This window comes from Orycteropus afer, unplaced genomic scaffold (assembly GCF_000298275.1).
Source record: "Orycteropus afer afer isolate SDZICR_OR568_19922 unplaced genomic scaffold, OryAfe1.0 scaffold00020, whole genome shotgun sequence".
NCBI lineage: Eukaryota > Metazoa > Chordata > Mammalia > Tubulidentata > Orycteropodidae > Orycteropus > Orycteropus afer.
In genome coordinates this window covers 4,571,315-4,591,703 of record NW_006921607.1, presented here as the reverse complement: position 1 = coordinate 4,591,703, position 20,389 = coordinate 4,571,315, and the positions used below count along the sequence as shown (strand labels likewise).

The 20,389-nt window shown below is 37.5% G+C and overlaps 1 protein-coding gene across 1 annotated transcript in view; it reads left to right on the top strand.

Moving 5' to 3' along the window:
• Positions 1–13,462, top strand: part of RAD21L1 (RAD21 cohesin complex component like 1) — a 35,833-nt gene extending 22,371 nt beyond the window's left edge. Inside the window, exons 8-13 of the mRNA XM_042783613.1 lie at positions 799–1,025; positions 1,259–1,358; positions 2,212–2,336; positions 5,362–5,460; positions 7,935–8,012; positions 13,274–13,462. Of these exons, the coding sequence (XP_042639547.1) occupies positions 799–1,025; positions 1,259–1,358; positions 2,212–2,336; positions 5,362–5,460; positions 7,935–8,012; positions 13,274–13,462 (818 nt within the window). The remainder of the gene's footprint in view (positions 1–798; positions 1,026–1,258; positions 1,359–2,211; positions 2,337–5,361; positions 5,461–7,934; positions 8,013–13,273) is intronic.
• Positions 13,463–20,389: the final 6,927 nt, after the last annotated feature.

The window sequence follows — 20,389 nt, the reverse complement described above, 5'->3', positions numbered from 1 at the left end:
CAATATGCATAGCTCCCCTGTCTTCCCTAGGCCATGTAATACCAAGTTCAAGGGAGGGGTGTTGGAGGTAGAAGGAGACCTCTGATTATCAGCAGCACCATTTTCTAGTACCCACTGTCCCAGTCTAATCTGTGAAATCATCGCTCAACCAGCCTATCTGGGATCTTGTCATGTTCCCAGGATTTTACAGAGGCACATCAGCAAACAGGTTCCCCCGTTCCTTCTGTTCCATTTGATTTCATATCGCCTCTCATTCTGGTAAATCGAACTCTCTCTCCCCTTTTGCAGCTTTACTAAAGAAAAGCTTTGTCTTCAAGCCGCTTCTGCTTTCTGCCTGGTAAAATTCCTTGAAGTAGCTGAATCTTGGATCTAGCTACTTACTTAGGATTTGTGAATGGATTTCAGTTGAGGAGGGGAAAATAAACTACACAAATACAAATCAGTGTTTCAAAAAGTTATCTTCTTACATAGGCAGTTCACCTTTTAGAGATCCTTCAAATTAGATGACTTCCCTCTCAGTACAGTCTCTGCTCCACATTTCCTCTGTGGTCCATTTATTAACTCGACAGAGTCGCTCATAAGCACCTTTGAGCAATACCTTACAAAATGCATCAGCTAGTGGCTGACTGCTCAGGTAAAAACCTTGCAATATATAATTTTCAGAAGAGAGGAAAGGATAGATTTTCTTCCCAATAGAACTCTGTAGGGAATATTGTGATAGACATTTCTTAGATATGCCTAGGATCATTTTAAAAAGCTGTACAACCAATCACATTTGTGCCTTCTTCTTACACTTAGACATTGCTGAGAAAAGGAAAGGCAAAAGAAGGAAATTGCTCATAGACCCAGTCAAGGAGATCAGTAGCAAAATTATGCATAAACAGCTTATTTCCTTTGCGGATACACTCATGGTTTTGGAACTTGCACCTCCTACCCAAAGGTTGATGATGTGGAAGAAGCGGGGAGGAGTGGATATACTTTTGTCAACTGCTGCTCAGGATTTAATTCACGCTAAACTACAAAAGGTAATAGTTTCCATCCTCTTACATGGGCATGATGTTTGGTTATAAATTAATAAATACATTACATATTCACAACAAAATTTAAACTTGTGAGAAAATTCTCCCTCACTCATTTTGAATAATTTTTCTGGATATATGTGTATGAATTACAGTTTTTATGTTGGATCATGTGTGGTTGTGCTTTATCAAATTGCTTTGCTTGTGCAAAACTAGAAACAAAAATGTCTTTTTTACAGTTGTTTACAAAATGCTTTCTGTCCTCTGGCTTTAAACTTGGAAGAAAATTGATACAGAAGGAGTCAAAAAGGGAAGACATGGGAATCCAAAACATAGTAGGTAAGATTTCCTAGTTCTGTCAATGTTGAGGAGAATGTTGTGGAAACAAAAATTTCATTTTACATTTAAATATAAAGGTGGAATCCAATTCCTTATTCCTAATTATATATGCTATCTCTAGGAGAGTATTAAAATTTAAAATAAATTTTTACATCAGCATTGCATTTTCCTATTTTTCGGGTATGTTTTTTGGTCCCAGATGCTTCATCAAAAAAATAATATATAATATGTGGACCATTCTTATTCTCACTCTTTCCCACCCCCAAAAGTAGTACTCACAAACTCTCAACAAAGAAAATCTTTGTATCTAGTGGAGTAATGTTTCATTTTAAAACAACCAACATGAAAACCATCCTGTGATAAGAATAGCTTTTAAGCATTGTGGTTAACCTAAGACATAGATATTTCCACCTACCCAGAGAACACATGGAATGTTAATAATTACTGGTTATGATTGTGAAATTATAAAGTAATGATAAAATCAACTTATGAGGTGAGTGAATCTCTCCTTCCTGATCACCCTTCCTAGAGGCATTAAAATCTACTGAGCAATATTCTGAGATGGGCTTCAAAGCTCTCTGTGTTGTCTGGAGAGTGAGTGTATAGGAGTGAGTGTGGTGGAGATGGAGGACGGAGAGTGGATGTGATAAAGTGTCAGAGGAAGGTGATAAAGAGTCAGGGAAGATAAATGTGTGGGGCTTGGGGAGCCGTACAAGTAGTTTATGTACCCTTTGCTTCAATCCTTAGATTCTAAGTTGTCTATTAGAAGTGTTTCCTGTTTTGTAACCACCATATCCCAATTCAAATTTGAAAGGTATTTTGGTGACACCTTCTCTACTTTCTTGATCATCAGAGACCTCCATGATGGAAGAGAAAAGTGCCCGGCAGGAGTTAAGTCAAACCAAACCCTGGAAGGATGTGTTTGATGGATCTCAGTGTAGCTCTCAAGGGGATGCCAATAAAAATATTAACTCTGAGGTAAATTAACCAGAGAGAATCACAAAAATATTATTATTTTCTGACACAAATATGGTGATTTTTTTTCTCAGGACTGTTAAAGGAATGTTAGGAGTCTGGTATATCTTCTTACATTTGTAAGAATTATAAGACATTGTTATTTATTATAAGATTAATTATATATATAAGATTATATAAATATAAATTGTAAAAATTTATATTTCATTTTGCATTGTGCTGGTGGGAGCTCTGGTAGCGTAGTGCTTAAGGCACTTGATTGCTAACCAGAAGGCTAGTGGTTCAAACCCACCAGCCACTCCTCGGAAGGAAGATGGGGCAATCTACTTCCGTAGTGATACTGCCTCAGAAACCCAAGGAGGGGTTGGTCGCTATGAGTCGGGTCCAACGCGAGGGCACATAACAACAACAACAGCATTATGCTGGTAGCATAGTACCTAAGGCACTTGACTGCTAACCAGAAGGCTGGCGGTTCAAACGCATCAGCCACTCCTCGGAAGGAAGGTGGGGCAGTCTACTTCCGTAGTGATACTGCCTTGGCAACCCTAAGAGGGGGTCGCTATGAGTCGGGGCCGACTCTACGGCACATAACAACAACAACAACAACCATTTTCTTTAGTCAGTAGAAGTACTGAAGGATAAAACATGATTCTCATTTGCAGGGCAGAATTCCCTAGAAATTTAAGATAGGAAATCACAAGAAAAATTCATTTCATACTGAAACAGTATTTTGTTACCATGTGTTAGTCAGTAAGTGAATGACTATCCATATTTGAATCTGATTATATGCTGAGAATCCTACTGGACCCCACATGTAATTTAATATCTCATGGAATATTTTAGAACTGTAGTCCAATAGATCTATGTTTTATTTCTCATCATCAATCTGTCTTCTCTATCTCTAAGAGTATTATGTTTTAGACCCACAGATTACCTTGGCCTTGAATCTAAAGGAATATCTAAATTTCCATAACCAAAAAAATTTTTTTTATTAACAAAAATATTTTAAGGCAGTTGGGAACAATGCACTTTAAAATATTTAAAAATACTATTAGATTAAGTATTATAGCCTCACTGGATAAAAATAAACCAAGACTTTTTTGTTCTACTCCATCATCACTGTATTTTGATAACCACTCAGGGAATTCAAAGTCAATCCACACTGAAACTGAATGCCCTTGGAAGAAAAGATAATTTTGTAATGCATTAAAGTAAAACATGTTTTTTTTATTAATATTTGATTGGATATTGGATATTGAGCTACTAGGTTGTCAGTATTATCCTTTTCCTTATTTTGGCTTGGACATTTCTTAGAGAGCATCTACTCAGGCAAACTGTTTATGATATCTTGCAAGGAAAACATAACTGTAGTTATCATAGATACATTAATAAAATATATCTTCCCAAGTGCTTGAAGTGCAAAGAAGGAAAGAGACTGATACACCAGTTCTTAGGAACTCTTTACTCCTTTATCCTAGTTTGAGGAGGTAAAAAACAGTTCTGAGAATGTCTATGTTTATTCTGCTCGCAAAAATGATGGACAGATAAGAAATATAGTCAGGCATGGGTGCACAAGCAATTTGAAGGGACAGGAAGAAACTGACTAATCATTCTCAAATCTTCATAAAGCAGAATTTTTATATAAAGTAATTATAAAATTGAAAGTATCTAAAATACAGAATATTCATAGAAATTAAAGGGGAAAACATGATGAGCCTCCGTAAATGTATACATTAAAGAATAGAATGCAACTCATTATACTCACTAAAATTTTAAAAAGTTGAAGTGAAAACCCAGAAAGCTGTAGAAAGCCCCCAATTTAATCAAGATCTGGGATGACAGCTGGGAAGTAACGCTGGGAGACAGGTGGAATTTTAAAAAAAGGACCAGAAGCTTAGAGCAGTGAAAAGGGGAGGGACTGAGCAGGAATGTAGAATGTCTGCTTCTCTCTCTTCTTCCTTTATTTCTTCCATCCCCTTTCAGAATACTGAAATTTCCTTCCCTTCTGCCAGTGACAGCTCCAGCAGTAGTGGCAGGAATCCTGTCACAGCCCTGGGTTGTTGTTGTTATTTGCCGTCGAGTCAAACCCGACTCATAGTGACCCCTCCTTGGGTTTCCGAGGCAGTAACACTACGGAAGTAGGATTGCCCAACCTTCCTCCCGAGGAGTGGTTGGCGGGTTTGAACCGCCAGCCGTCTCGTTAGCAGGCAAGTGTCTTAGCCACTATGCTACCAGAGTCGATCTTTATATCCCTTTCCTCACTCCCTCCGCTTGCCTGTTGCAGATCTTTTTCCTCTGCTACCTGGTACTGGAGCTCTGGTAGCATAGTGCCTAAGGCACTTGACTGCTCACCAGAAGGCTGGCGGTTCAAACCCACCAGCACTCCTCGGAAGGAAGGTTGGGCAATCCTACCTCCGTAGTGATACTGCCTCGGAAACCCAAGGAGGGGTCGCTATGAGTCGGGGCCAACTCGACGGCAAACAACAACAACAACAACAACAACCTGGTACTGGGATGAAAATAGAGGTCACTGACTGAGGCTAAGTGAAATGCTTCAAAGGAAATGGTCTCAGCAACTGCAGAGACTCAGATACGAGGTCTGAGTGGTGAGGGAAACGATAGGGAAAAGGAGAGGAAGCAAGGAGGGGAGCAGGGTGCAAGGGCCCCTTTTGTGGAGGCATGTGGAAAACAGGAATATTTAAGGCAAAAACCAAACCATAGCGATCCCTCCTTGGGTTTCTGAGGCTGTATCTCTATGGAAGTAGATTGCCCAATCTTCCTTCCGAGGAGTGGCTGGTGCGTTTGAACCACCAGCCTTCTGGTTAGCAGTCAAATGCCTTAAGAACTACGCCACCAGAGCGCCTATATTTAAGGCAGAGACTGCCTATTATGGAACTTTTTTGAGAACATGGATAATATTTTAAATTAGTTTTAGAAGTGAGCATTCATGTTAAAGCATTTGAGGAAATGATTGCTTATAGTATAACTACAGGCAGAATTACCTGTCTTTCCCTATTTTCTTTAGCAGGATTTTGTTGAAATGGTTTCTTCTGCTGCTGAGGAATCCTCTTTAATGAATGCTTTCTTGGCTGAAGAAATTGAAAATGGTCCACTTGAATTGTTGAATGTATGTATAGTCTTAGGGAAATTCTTAAACACCTTGTTCCTAAATATTGAATGCCTTTTGCTTCCAGAAATTGCTCTTTAGAGCTGTCATGTTACTTTGTAAATTCATAGTTTAAATTAGTTATCTCAACAGATGTGTGCAAGTAGTTTGATAAGACATATTCAGAATTGCTTTGACTTTTTTGTCTTTATCTCGAAGCTTCAAAGAATTTTAAAGGTGAAAGATTTTTATGGTTATCAAAAGTAGTCATGAATTTTAAAATGTTGAGAACACTGTTTTGAGTTATTCTTTAAATAACATCTCTAAAGAAGCAGAACCATATTAGTGGTGTGGTCTAGTATATTTGAAATTTTATTCTATTTACAAAAAAATGTGTGGACATTTTTTCCAAAGCATATATGACTCAAGGCTTATATCCGTACAAGATACCTACAAGTCAGAAAAATGAAATGGTTTGCTCAAAGGGTCACATGTCAATAGCAAAGCCAGAAATAAATTTCCCTAGGTCTTTACCCCAGACTACTGGAGACATTTTTAAGACTGTAAGATACTTTAGCAAAATATATTTAGGAAATAATATAGAAAACCCTTATTAATACCTAATATTAATTTATTTTAAAATAATCATTGTAATGAATATTGAGACTATTAGATTATTTTTTCTTATATGGAAAACAGACCAAATTTTCTGGATATTAGGACAGAATTTAAAAGGAGATAAAAAATGTGTATATATAGATATATATGTATGTGTGTGTGTGTTTATTGTTGTTGTTATGTGCCGTCGAGTCAGACCCAACTCATAGTGACCCCTCCTTGGGTTTCCGAGGTGGTATCACTACAGAAGTAGATTGCCCAACCTTCCTTCCAAGGAGTGGCTGATGGGTTTGAACCACTAGCCTTCTGGTTAGCAGTCAAGTGCCTTAGGCACGATGCTACCAGAGCTCCCTGTGTGTTTATATATATATATATATATATATATATATATTTTACATATCTTGCATTTTTACCTGAAACAGTACATAGCTAAACCAGATGATTCAATTTTGCCTTTCTCTTTGCTTCTATAGATAAACACAGGATACTTTCATACACGATGAAACAAACAAGCTGTTTCAATAATCCACTGGGCTCTCCTCAGAGTGGATTCAGCCGTAGGGTGTGCAGATAGATCGAGTGGACAGGCTTCAGCAAAATTCACAGACTATTTCTTCTGAGCCTTTTTCTGGATAATTTAGTATGCAATATAGGTGAAGCTGCAACCTCATGGATCTTTAACAAAGAGTTGGGACCATTACTTTTTACATTAAAAAAATACCATTTGTGTATTTAATGATAAAATAAATATTAGTAAGTGGATGAACTTGTTTATTCCAGACAGACTGGAAAGTAGCTGAAAGGATTTGGAAAATTCTTTAATATTAAAGTGACCATATTTTCAAATTAGTCTCTTTATAATATAAGAAAGGACACAGTATAGGCAGAATCAGGATAGCCAGTGAGATGGGGACTCAGCAGTTTAAATGATTTTTAAACAATTTATGCAGACTATTCTGGAACTTTCTGAAATGATCTTGGAGTCCATGAAATTGAAAGCAACTTTAGGAAACGTCGGGACAGCCAGTGGGATGTGTGATAAGGGTGGCACAAATACTACTGGTGGCATGATCAGAGCTAGCCCAGGAAAAAATTATAAAGTAGGTCAGATTTGCACCACTTCCCTTCCCCCATCTCTTTGTAGGTCTGTTCTTTTATCAAACTCATCCACACCTTTCCTGTGCCCAGTTTCTGCTCTCAGTTTATAAGGTGTTAGTTGGTAAGGGCTTATAGTGAGATTCTGCTAAGGAATTTCAACTGTTTAATTTTTAAATATTGTAATGTTCCTGAGGGTGGTTTAGCTTTAAAGACCAAAAGAATGAATCTATTCTGATTACCTGAAAGGCAGTGGGTTGATCTTTTTTGGACAAAGCACCCTCAAAATCTGAAAGGTTTTTAACCCAGTTGTACACAAACTACTAAACACCAGTTACTTTTAGAGCTTCGCTATCACCAGGCAAGTTCAGATAAAAGCCTTTACAAGGCAGTTTTTCTACAGCTTTATATTTATTCCTGCCAACTAAATCCAGATTGTCAGAACTAGGATAGTGCTAGCCAAAAATATTTGTCTTTGCTGACTTTACTTTTGAAAGTAAGGGCTCAGTACCCTGGGATGCATTACGGATAAAGATCGAAGAATCTCCTGCTCTGGAGCCCTTACCAGAAAGTCATCTGGGAAGTATAGGTGTTGTCCTGCAAAGGCTGGTCTATATTTATAAGTAGTCTATATTTGCTCTATTATCAGACGACAATTTCCTTATTTTTCAGGCCCTAGCATGATAGTTTTCTTTCTTGTAGCAACTTAACACTATGTCTAGCAAATAGTAAACATTCAGTAAAATTTGATTAAATGTAATATTTATCAACCATTCAAACAGGAATCGTTGGGGAGTGAACAAAATATTGAGGCAGAGAGATGGAATCGAAGAATTCTTCAGCTGTTAAATAGCTTACGGGTAAGATTAAACAAAGAAACAAACAAAAAAAACCAAACTCAGTTCTGACTCACAGCAACCTCTCCTTGGGTTTCCAAGGTGGTATCTCTGTGGAAGTAGATTGCGCAATCTTCCTTCCAAGGAGTGGCTCAGAGGTTTGAACCACCAGCCTACTGGTTAACAGTCAAATGCCTTAGACACTGCATCACTAGAGCTCCTACGGGTAAGATTAGGTAGGGTTTATCAACCCTATTTTTATATTTAAAAAATAAAAATTTTGGCTTAAAACTTATAGGCACTGAAAAAAGGAAACAGTTTTTTTGTTTTTGTTTTTGTTTTTTAAGCCAAATATCACTAGAGAGGGATGCTTTTGAGTGGTATACCTAAGGTTAGATAATGGAGTTTATTTTGGGTGTTTGCATGTTCTAATCAATTTACTTACACTCATGCATCTATTGTGTTCCATTCTATCAATTAATTCTCAGTATAAAACTAAGTTTATTATAATTTAAGAGTTATGACTCAGGGAATTTTTTAATTTATATTTTTATCAAAATAATAAATGAATGCAATTTTAAAAGTTCAGTAGTACCATGCTGTAAGGGTGAAAAGGAAAGACAGAAGTCCTCTGTCCTACCCTTAGTGATCCCTAAGTCCTGCTCACCAGCGGCAACTACTCTTTCAACTGCTTCTTTTAGTGTTTATGTCAATATTTCCTTTAACATGTTTTTAATGCTCTTTCTTGATATTTCAGCTTTAATTTATATCTATTGACTTCCTCAGTATATTTTTAGCACGAGTTTTGGTTAAATCAATATTCAGTGTTTATAGTGTTCTAGTTGTCCTAGTTATGATCCAGGCTAGATTATAACAGACAGACAAAATATCAGTGTCTTAAAAAATAGAAGTTTATTTCTCTTTGATGTAAAAGTCCAATTTGGTAGGACAGCTATGCTTACAAAATTATCAGGTTCCCTTCAGCTTCTTGTCCTTAGTCGCATGGTCCAAAATGGCTAATTATCTACCATGTGTGCATGCCAGTCAGCCCAGAAATTGTGGGTGCTACTTTTGATATCTCATTAACCAGAACTTAAATGTATTGCCATGCCTAGCTGTTAGGTTTCTAATGCTGAAAGGAACATGACCAGGGTGAATTGTTAGAAAAATAAGTTTTATTGAAACATCTGCCTGGTGGATGGGCTGAGGCTTAGAGTAGCATCAGCCACGATCCTGTCTCCACAGGGTGTTTAAGTAGTGTTTTGATGCAGGAGGTTGTTTGCCTATTGAGGAACTAAACACAAGGGAGGGCAGGCACAAGATAAGCTCTGGGATGGAGACAAAGGATCCAAAAGGAAACTGAGAGTCGGAGTGGAGGGGCTGCTTCATGAAGGGAAAAAATGAATAAAGAACCCCACTGGAAACTGGGAGTTTGGGGGCAGGGGCACCTGAAGAGCAGGAGAGAACACAAAGAGTCTAAATGGAAATTAGGGGATGGAGACTAGGAAAGTACTAGGAGAGAGACACAGAAACTTAGTAGATTCTGGCAGCCTAGGTAGAGGGTGAAGGATTTATCTATCATGAGCTAGGAAAGTTGTCTTAATTTGACAACCCTGTTGTTAGTTGCCTTGGAGTCAGCTCTAACTCATAGTGAGCTTTTGTATAGCAGAACAAAACATTGCCCAGTCTTGCACCATCCTTACATTTGTGGATATATTGAACCCACTGGTACAACTATTGTGTCAGTCCATCTCACTAAGATTTTCTCTTGTTTTTGATGACCTTTGACTTTACCTTTGCCCCAGCTAATATATTATTAAGGAAGAAGAGGAGGATGAATATTTAGGGACAACAAGAAGTAGCTGCCACAAAAACTATGCTCTGGATTTAATCATTGCCTCATTTTTCCCATTTACTGAGTGTGTATATACCCATTCTTAATTCTTTTTTTTTCCAAACTCTCTGACAAAAGTCACTGCCATTGAGTCAATTCCAACTCAGAGCGACCCCCATTGGGTTTCTGAGGCTGTAAATCTTTATGGAAGTAGATTGCCTCATCTTCCTTCCATGGAGTGGCTGCAGGGTTTGAACTGCTGCTCTTCTGGTTAGCAGCCAAATGCCTTATTCACTACACTACCAGAGCTCCTTAATTCTCTGATAATAAAACAATAAAAATCCCTTTTAATATGGTCAAATATATCAATTGATCCATCAGTTTATAATCCTCCCTCCCTTGGAAATATCCATCCTAGAGCTCATCATCCTCTTGTTCTAATCTGGACTACTTGCTCTCTAGGTCTGCTACACAGTTTTGTCTTGGGAAATTCCTTTACTATAAACATGAGAATTCCTTTGCCTCTTTCCTCTACTAGTTTCCCTATTTCTTGTTGCTTCGATCTTCCTTTATCTGAAATGTTTTGGTGGCTAACATCCTCTTGTAATTTCCTGAGATAGAGTGTGTGGGCGATAGAGACTCCGCAGGTCTGAAATGTCTTTATTTTACCTTTAACTTGACTGATTGTCTCTGTGCATAGTATTCTTGTTTGAAAATAACTTCTTTCAAATATCGAAGGCTTTGCAACATTTCTAGGTTTCTCGTGTCATTATTGAAAAGTCAGATGCTGCCTTGGTTGATGATCCTTTGTAGATGACCTGTGTTTTTTCTCTGGAAATTTTTAGATCTTTCCTTTATCCCTGGTGGTCTGAGATTTTATGATGATGTAGGGCTCTTTTTTCATTTACTATGCTGAAAATGCCATAGGTTCTTTTAATATGAAAAGTCATGTCCTTGAGTTCTGGGAATTTTGTGTGTGTGTATTATTCTTGGATTTCCTTTCTGTTGTTTATTTGTTCTCTCTCTAGAATCCCTGTGGATTGCATGTTGGATCTCTTGAACGGCTCCTCTAAGTTTGTAAAACTAGTTTCTCTCTTATATTAGTTTCCTTTACCTTTTTATTTTTCCACTCTCTAGATTTCCTAAACTTTATTTTCCAGTTTTTATTGAATTTTTATTTCTCCTTTTACTTGTTTTCCAAGTTTTATTATTATTATTGTTACTGTTATTAACTATTCTTTTGTTTTATAATGTCCTAATTTGTTTGTTGAGTTAATGATCCCCTTGAATGCATTCTTTTTGATCTTTCACGTTAGAGATTTTACTCAAATGTTTGGTGGCTCTTGAGTTGTCTGTTTTTATTTAAGAGTGAAACACCAAAAAGCTGATTGGAAGTTGTATATTAATGGGTGGGACTTGTGGTCTTTATAATGGGCCACCCCAGCTGTCATTATTTGTATGTGTGGTTCCTCAGAATGGTCAGTTTTTCCACAGTAATCTTCAAATCTAGTGCCTGGGGAATATAATCATGATATCAGTGGTCTGGGAACCAAAAGGAGGTAAGAGAGCCACTGTTCAGAATGTAGACTTTCACTGAATGTTTCTGTTTGTGGGATGACAGTTCTATACCACCCACAGTGCCTGGCATCCCAATTCCTGACTGTCTCTCCAGAAAGGCAATTTCTTGCTGCCTAAGAGAGGTAGAGTTTTCCTTTTCTGTGAGGCAGTGGAGTGGACCTGAGGGTCTAAATGCTCCAAAGTAGATTTTCAAGGAATTATCCCGTTTTCATCTTCACCTTGTCCCATGCTTTTGACATATTGATGCCTTCAGTTCCAGAGCTTTTCCAAGGTTCTGTAGCTCAAGAGTGGCTTGCTTTTTCTAATTTCCCTCCAAGCTGGCCTGTAGGTCTCAGCTTTCTCTACTCTATTAAATAAGTTACTTCTTCCACTTTCTTTATCTCTTTCCTTTGTCACTTTTTAGTTTTTGCACCTTCATTTTAGAGAGGTTTCTGAAGGGAACAGAAATAAGCCCATATGTTCAATTTTGCATATTTTTACCCTGGAATTTTTTCATTTTTTAAAGGGATGCTTGAAATTGAAAATGTGTCCCTGCTATCCCCTAGGGAAAAAAGGCTACCCAATCTACATCTTGTCTCCTCAAGGCAAGGAACAAATGAAGGCTTGGAATGTTGTTATTGCACACCATCCAACTGATTCTGACTCAATATGACCCTATAGAACAGGGTGGAACTGCCCCATACGATTTTCTAGGCTGTAATCTTTATGGAAGCAGATCCCCAAGTCTTTCCTCTGCTGAAGCCACTGGTGGGTTCAAACTACTGACCTTCCCAGGTCAAGCATGTAGCCATTGTGCCAACAGTGTTTCTTCAAAGACTTGGCATACCATCTCTGAAAGGCAACTGACACTAGGCTTCTCCTTTAGTGGAGATAAACTATGATAAATTATTTAATTTATTAATTTGTTAAATGTTATGGACTGGGGGAAAAACTTGGTATAGTATTTTGAAAAATGCTTCACAACTATCCAAGGAGTTCTATATGCACAGGGTTATTGGCCAGTATTTACTACAGTCAGGAATCTGATTTCACGTTCTAGTCTTCATAAAAACAAGTTATGTTCATCCACAATTAAATATTCCACCTCAGTTTTTTTCTGGGAGACACATAGCTGCCCTATGGTGAAACCACTATCTTTTTAATCTGTGCAAACACACACACACACACACACACACAAAACACTGTAATGTACACATGTACTACTACATTTGCCATTGTTGTGTGCCTTCAAGTTGTAGACTCTAAATGAAAGAGTAGAACTGTCTCAAAAGTTTTCCTAGGCTGTAATCTTTATGGGAGAAGATCACCAGATCTTTTCTCCTTGAGAGCCACAAGTGGGTTTGAGCCAGTAGCGGGTTTGAACCACTGGCCTTTTGGTTAGAAGCTGAGTGCTTAACCATTGCACCAACAGTCTTCTTTCATCTACCACTAGAGTTGTTTTTAGTCACCTCCACCTGCAGTACCTTTGAGAAGAAGCCTTGTAGGCTGATAATTTTCATTATATTTTGAAGCCTTCCAAACTCCTGTGGATATTTCCCCTTGAAAGTCTAAACTAATTGTACTTTCCACAGAAGGCATTTATGTTAACATCATTTTTCAAAAAGGGTTAACATTTGTATAGCACATTAGAAATTTGTATAACCCTTTAATGTTCTTTTGCTAGCATTTTCTAAATGAATCAAACTTGTGTTCAGTGAGCATTGATATTTTTTAAACTTTATTACTTATTTGTATTTCTCCATTTAAGAATTTTAGACACATCAAAAATATCGATATTTAGTCCTTCATTATGTATCCATAGTATATTAAGCCTGTCCTAGTTCTAATGATCTTGTTTCCCTTTTGATCCCTTCTTTTCCAATTATTTTCCCAGAAATCCAACAAGATGGGAACACAGTCCTTCAGTCTGATGAAGCTCTGCAGAAATAGTGACCGAAAACAAACAGCTGCCAAATTTTATAGCTTTCTTGTCCTAAAAAAACACCAGGCTATTGAGCTGAGCCAGAATGCTCCCTATGCAGATATTATAGCTACAGTGGGGCCAATGTTCCATAAAATGTGAAGAAAATACAGAACAGGCATGTTGTGTCATCACTGGAATTTCTCTGTGGATTGTTCAATTTAATACAGAAGTCATCTGGAAGCAGCTGAAGGTCTGATCCATTTCACGGATATGCAGGCCTCCTATTTTCTCTCTGTAAGTTTGCAATAATCATAGCCAGAACGAGAAACTTACATGCTTACAGAAATACTTAATTATAGCTAAGTATTTTTTTTTTTAATGTAGCTCATTTGAATGTATAACATTTATCATTTCTCCAGATTGAATGTTGCATTTAGGACACATTTTGACAACACTATATGCCTCTGATTAATATTCAAGGATGTTTTTAAAAGGCTGGTTTGCATTGGATTATTTACTTAAATTTTAAGTAATAATTAAAACTATCTTATTTTCCTATAGAAAATAACTTATATTATTTTAATGTATATCATCCCTGATTTGATGCAATGCCATGGTATTTACTCTAAAATCTTAATAAATGAATTATGAAATTAATCTTCAATGTTTTAAACTACCTAAGTGGGTTTTAGTCTGTTTAGAGAGTATTTTACTTTCTTAGCTTATTATTTAATGATTATTATAACCTCCATTTGATCTGTCAGCAAAACTAAATCTACTTAAGTTAAAAAATTAGCAGACACTGTTCAGTCTGCAGCTACCGTTTGAATAAAGTTCACTAAAATAAATGTTCTTTTACTTGCTGTTTACTGAGCATTTTTTACATTAACAGCCATTGTTTTTCTTCTTAGTTGAGGTTAGACTTAGAGTATTTTCATTTATGTCTGTGAGCTCCACGCTGTTGTTGTTAGGGCCGTCGAGTTGGCGCTGACTCATAGCAGCCCTCTGTACAACAGAACCAAGCACTGCCTGGTCCTGCGCCAGCCTCACAATCCTTGGTACACCTGAGCCCATCCTCGCAGCCACTGCATCATTCCATCTTGTTGGAGGCTTTCCCTTGTTTTGCTGACCCTCTGCTTTACCAAGCATGATGTCCTTCTCCAGGGTATGATCCCTTCTGACAATATGACCAAAGTGGGTGAGACGAAGTCTGGTCATTCTCCTTCCAAGGAGTATTCCAGCTGCACTTCTTCTAGGACAGATCTGTTAGCTTTTCTGGCAGTCCATGGTAGTCTTGGGAGTTCTGGTGGCACAGTGCCTAAGGCATTTGACTGCTAACCAGAAAGCTGGAAGTTCAAACCCACTAGTCACTTCTCGGAAGGAAGATTGAGCAATCTACTTCCATAGTGATAATGTCTCGGAAACACAAGGTGAGGTCACTGTAAGTTGGATTCGACTCAGTATTCTTTGCCAACACCACAATTCAAAAGCATCAACTCTTTTTTGGTCTTCCTTATTCATTGCCCAGCTTTCACATGCATATGAGACAATTGAAAATACCATGGCTTAGGTTAGGTGCACCTTGGTCTTCAAAGAGACATCTTTGCTCTTCAGCACTTTGAAAAAGAGGTCTTTTGTAGTAGATTTGCCCAGTGCAATACTTTGTCTGATTTCTTAACTGCAGCTTCCATTGGTGTTGATTGTGGATCCACGTAATATGAAATCACTGACAACTCCAATCTTTTCTCCGTAGTATACTACAAAATGAGGCCTGTGGTACTTTCTAAAATAGTGATGTATCTGGACTTACACTACAAGCAACTAAATTTGAAATGGCCTCTTTGAAAGGGTTAATTTTAAGATTTGAATGTCAAGATTGCTTTGTAAATTTATATTTTTAAAATTAACATATGGGCTTTTTATTTTGTTTACCGTTCTATGAATTTTATTTAACATGCATAGATTTCTGTAACCACCACCACCACAGTCAGGACACAGAAGGAGAACATCGCTCTGAAAAAATCCCTTGTGCTATCCCCTTAGAGTCACATCCTTCCCTCATCTGGCAACTACTTGGTGCCTAGTTCTTCGTGACTAGTTTTGTCTTTCTGAGTGTCATGTAAATAGAATCATATAGTATGTAACTTTTGAAACTGGCTTCTTTCACTCAGCATGATGTCTTTGAGATTCATCTAAGCTGTTGCATATATGACTGGTTCATTCCTTTTTATTGTTGAGTAGTATTCTGTTGTCTGGATAGAACACAGTTCATTTATCCATTTGCCCATTAAAGGGCATCTAAGTTTTCTGTATGTTTTGGCAGTTACAAATAGAGCTGCTGTATATATTTGTGTACAGCTTTTATGTGAATATAAGCTTTCATTTCTCTAGAGTGAATATCTAGGAGTGACCTTGTGGGGTCATGGTCAGAATGTGTTTAACTTCATAAGAAATTTTTTTAAAATTTCCAGAGTGGAGGTACCATTTTGCATTCCCATTAACAATCTAGGAGGGTTCCAGTTGCTTTGTATCCTTGACAGCACTGAGCGTTGTCAGTATTTTATTTTTGTAGCCATTCTCATAGGTATGTAGTTGTATCTCATTGTGGTTTTAATTTGCATTTTTCTAATAGCTAATGGTGTTGAACATCTTTTCATATGCTTTCCTTCTATCTTTTTTTGGTGAAGTATCTGCTCAAGTTTTGGGCCTGTTTTTGAATTGAGTTGCTTGCTTTCTTATTGTTGAGCTTTGGAAATTCTTTATATATTTCATGCTACAATGTTGTGCCTACGGCATTTGACTGCTAATCAAAAGGCTGGCGGTTCAAACCCACCAGCCACTCCTCAAAAGGAAGATTGGGCAATCTACTTCCATAGAGATATCACCTCAGAAACCCAAGGAGGGGTCGCTATGAGTCGGATTGACTCAATAGCAGTGAGTTCGGAGTTTGGTTTTATACGTTTTGTCAATTATTCTCTCCTGTAGTGTCTGTAGTTTATCTTTGCATTCTCTTAACAGTACCTTTAGTGGAGCCAACATTTTTAATTTTGATAAAGTTCAATTTATCATTTTTTCTTTCATGGATTATGTTTCTGATGTTATGTCTAAGGACTCTTTGCCTAATCCCAAATCATTTAAAATGTTAGATTTTTACATTACCCATTTATGTACATTGGAGTTAATAAAAGTAAAGAAGTATAAGATCTGAGGTTTTGGTCAAAGCCCCTCCCCCATTTTTTTTTTTTTTTTGCACAAAGATGTCCAAGTATTGCAGCACCATTTGTTGAAAAGATTATTCTTCCTCAGTTGAATTGCCTTTGCATCTTCATCAAAAATAAATTTGCCCTATTTGCCTGTGGTGGTGCAGTGATTAAGCACTCAGCTGCTAACCAAAATATCGATGGTTTGAACCACCAGCTGCTCTGTGGGAGAAAGATGTGGAAGTCTGTTTCCATAAAAATTTATAGCCTGGGACAACCTGTGGGACCATTCTAGTCTGTCCTATAGGGTCATTATAAGTCGGAATTGACTCAACAGAATGGGTTTGCTACTGGACTCCATTCTGTTCCATTGACCCTGTGTGTCTATTCTTTCATCCATACTACAGTCTTGATTACTATAGCTTTATAGTAGGTCTTAAAAGTGGGAGGCATGATTCCTCCAACTTTATTCTTTCTTTTTTCCCAAAAAAGTTATTTTAGTTACTCTAATTCTTTACTCTTTCCATATATATTTTAGAGTTAGCGTGTTATTCACACAAATTTCATCTACAGAAATTCCTGCTGAAATTTTTACTGGAATTAGAGTAGATGTTTAGATCAATTTGGGAAGAATAGACATCTTTCCTAAGTTAGATTTTCCAGTCTATGAATATATTAAGTCTCTCCATTTATTTAGTCCTTCTTTCATTTCTTTAATTAGCGTTTTGTTGTTTTTAGCATACAGATTCTGTACAAATTTGTTAGTTACATGCTAATATATTTCATTTTTAGAGCCACTTTAAATGATACTGTTTTTTTATATTTCTCTTTCTAATTGTTCACTGCTATTATATAGAAATGTGAGCATATGCATGTGTCTAAAGTGTTTGTGTGAATGTAAGTTTTCATTTCTCTAGGGTAGCTATCCAGAAGTGGGATTGCTGGGTCCATGCTAAGGATATGTTTAGCTTTATAAGAAAGTACAAAATGATTGCCCAGAGTGGATGTGTTATTATGCATTCCCACTAGCAATGTATGAGAGTTCCAGTTGATTTTTTATTTGCCTTTTATTTTGAGATAATTGTAGATTTACATGCAATTATAAGAAGTAATACAGAGAGTTCCTATACACCATTCACCTAGTTTCTCCCAATGGTAACATCTTGCATTATTATAGTATAATATCACAACCAGGAATTGATATAATCCATCCACCTTATTCAGATTTTGCCAGTTTTACATGCATATGTGTGTGTGTTTAGTACTTTACAGTTTTACTACATGTGTAGATTTGTGTGACAACAACCACAATGATAATAATAATAATAATAAAGTTCCATGACAAGGATCACTTGCTATAACCTTTTGTAACCACAGCTACCTCCCTGCCTACCTGCTACCTAACTCCAACAACCTCTAATCTGTTCTTCATCTCTGTTATTTTTCATTATTACAATTGGCTTTTGTAGATTAACTTTGTATCTTGTGACCTTGAGAAACTCACAAGTTTTAGGAGGCTGTTTGTGTTTTCTTTTGTTTTTGGGAGAGTCCTTGGGATTTTCTATATTGTAATTATGTAAGTTCTTCCCAATTGTTGTTATTGTTTTTATGTGCCGTCAAGTCGGACCGACTCATAGCGACCCCTCCTTGGGTTTCCGAGGTGGTATCACTACTGAAGGAGATTGCCCAAGCTTCCTTCCGAGGAGTGGCTGTTGGGTTTGAACCACCAGCCTTCTGATTAGCAGTCAAGTGCCTTAGGCACTACACTACCAGAGCTCTTACTTCCTAATTAGCCTCTTAAAAAGTTTGGGAAGGGTAGGGTCCAGAAGATACTGTGCTGGTGCCCAAAGGTTAGTGTTTGAGAAAAACCTCTTTTTAGTGGAATTACATTTATATTGTAGTTACAATGAGCACAAAATCTTTTTTTTTATTTTAGTTTTTATTTAGGAACATTGAATGATAACACTTCTTAGCACATTCTACCATTTTAATTCTTAGAAATCTAAATCAGTACTTTATCCATGGGGACGTTAACTAATTTGAAAATATGGAGTTACTTTAAGAATTTTATATTTAATTCCATTTATCAGTGCTCTTGATATATGGGATTCTCGCAGGAAGATTTACTAGATACTTTGCTAAATCCAAAGTAAAACCATACATCTTTAATCTTTACAAAAGAGATCGCCACTTACATCTCTTACAAAGCCCAGGGCACAGAGGGAGCCCTGGCTGATGCAAATGATTAAACATTCAACTTCTAGTCACAAGGTTGGCAGTTCAAACATCACCCAGAGGTGACTCAGAAGACGGGCCTGGGAATCTGCTTCCAAAAGATCACACCCTTGGAAAGTCTAGGAAGCAATTCTATTCTGCATACATAGGTCGCTATGAGTGAGAATCCACTCGACAGCAGCTAACAACAACATACGTGTGTGTGTGTGTGTGTGTGTAATGTAGGTGGGCCTTAAAAACCAAGATCCAAACCCACTGCCATCAAGTCAATTCTGACTCATAGCGATCCTTTAGGACAGAGGAGAACTGTCCCATAGGGTTCCTTTATGGAAGTCGAGTGCATTGTCTTTTCTCACAGAGCACCTGGTAGGTTTGAACCACTGAGCCTTAACCTGTAATTTTCCAAAGCTCCTTAGGGAAGATAAAACATTTAATCACTTAGCTTACTAATACAGTGTTAGTTTTGAAGACAGCAGGCCTCCATCATGTCACCTGGCTTATTCAATTATAGTTTCTATAGTTGCTTCACCATATTTTCCCTCTAAGCATAATATAATGATGACTATCTTACAGGAGATTTCAATTTAATTAGAGGGAAAAATATAACCAATAATGAAATAATTGTAGGCATTTGTTGCAAAAAAAAATGAACGTATAGCAAATCTAAAGAAATATTTAAACCAGAGCTACAGAAAAAGATCTAACTTTGAAAAGTAACAATAAATTATTTCTTCATGAACATTACAAATATTAACCAGTCTTCACCATGCCAGTACTGCAAAGTCATGATATAAGTCAGTGAAGTCATTTTAAAATTCTTCTCTTGGAAAAGTCAGCTTGAGCTCTTGGTAGAGGATACGAAGTTCAGCCTTGCTTAGAGTAGACAGAGACTTAAGGACTTAGCAGTCTTAAGAGACTTGAGAGAAAAGGACTTCTAGCATGGCATCTGGGCTAATGTTCTTACAGAAGACTGGGGCCTGGCAAAATGTGGAATTGCTCTCTCATTCACTCAGTCAATATTGAGCACTTACTACATGTTAGGCACTGTTCTAAACACTGAGGGTATCGAGGAGTGAAAAACAAAGTTCCTTCCCTTATGGAATATACCAGTGGGGGAGATAAACAGATGAACAAATAATAAATATACATTATGGCAGCTGGTGATGAAATCAGCAGAACAAGGGCTAAAAGGCGTGGGGAGAGGAGAAAGTTACTATTTTTGTACGAAGGTCAAGGAAGGCCTACCTGACGGAAATGTGGGAGCGAGCCATGTGGACGTTTGGAGTGTTCTAGGCGAAGAGAACAGCAAATGCAATGACCCAGAAGCAGAGGCCTCAGTAAGAAGGCCACTTTGGTAGGAGGGAAGTGAGTGACAGAGCTATGCAAGATGAAACCAGATGGGGCAGATGGCAGGGAGTAAGTTTGAAAGCCCCTGGAGGGTTTTGAGCAAAGGAATGTCTCATCAGCTAGGTAGGACGGATTCAGAAGGAGGGAGCCCATTCTCACTCTACCCCACTTTCCACATATGAAGCAGCGAAGAAACCAGGCCTAGAGAGTTAGTTTATTAAAATTGCATGATTAGAAGTGGAAGGGCTCGGCCAAGCATCCAGGTTTCTGGACCCTTTGGTCTCCTTGTTTCCCCTCATTTTTG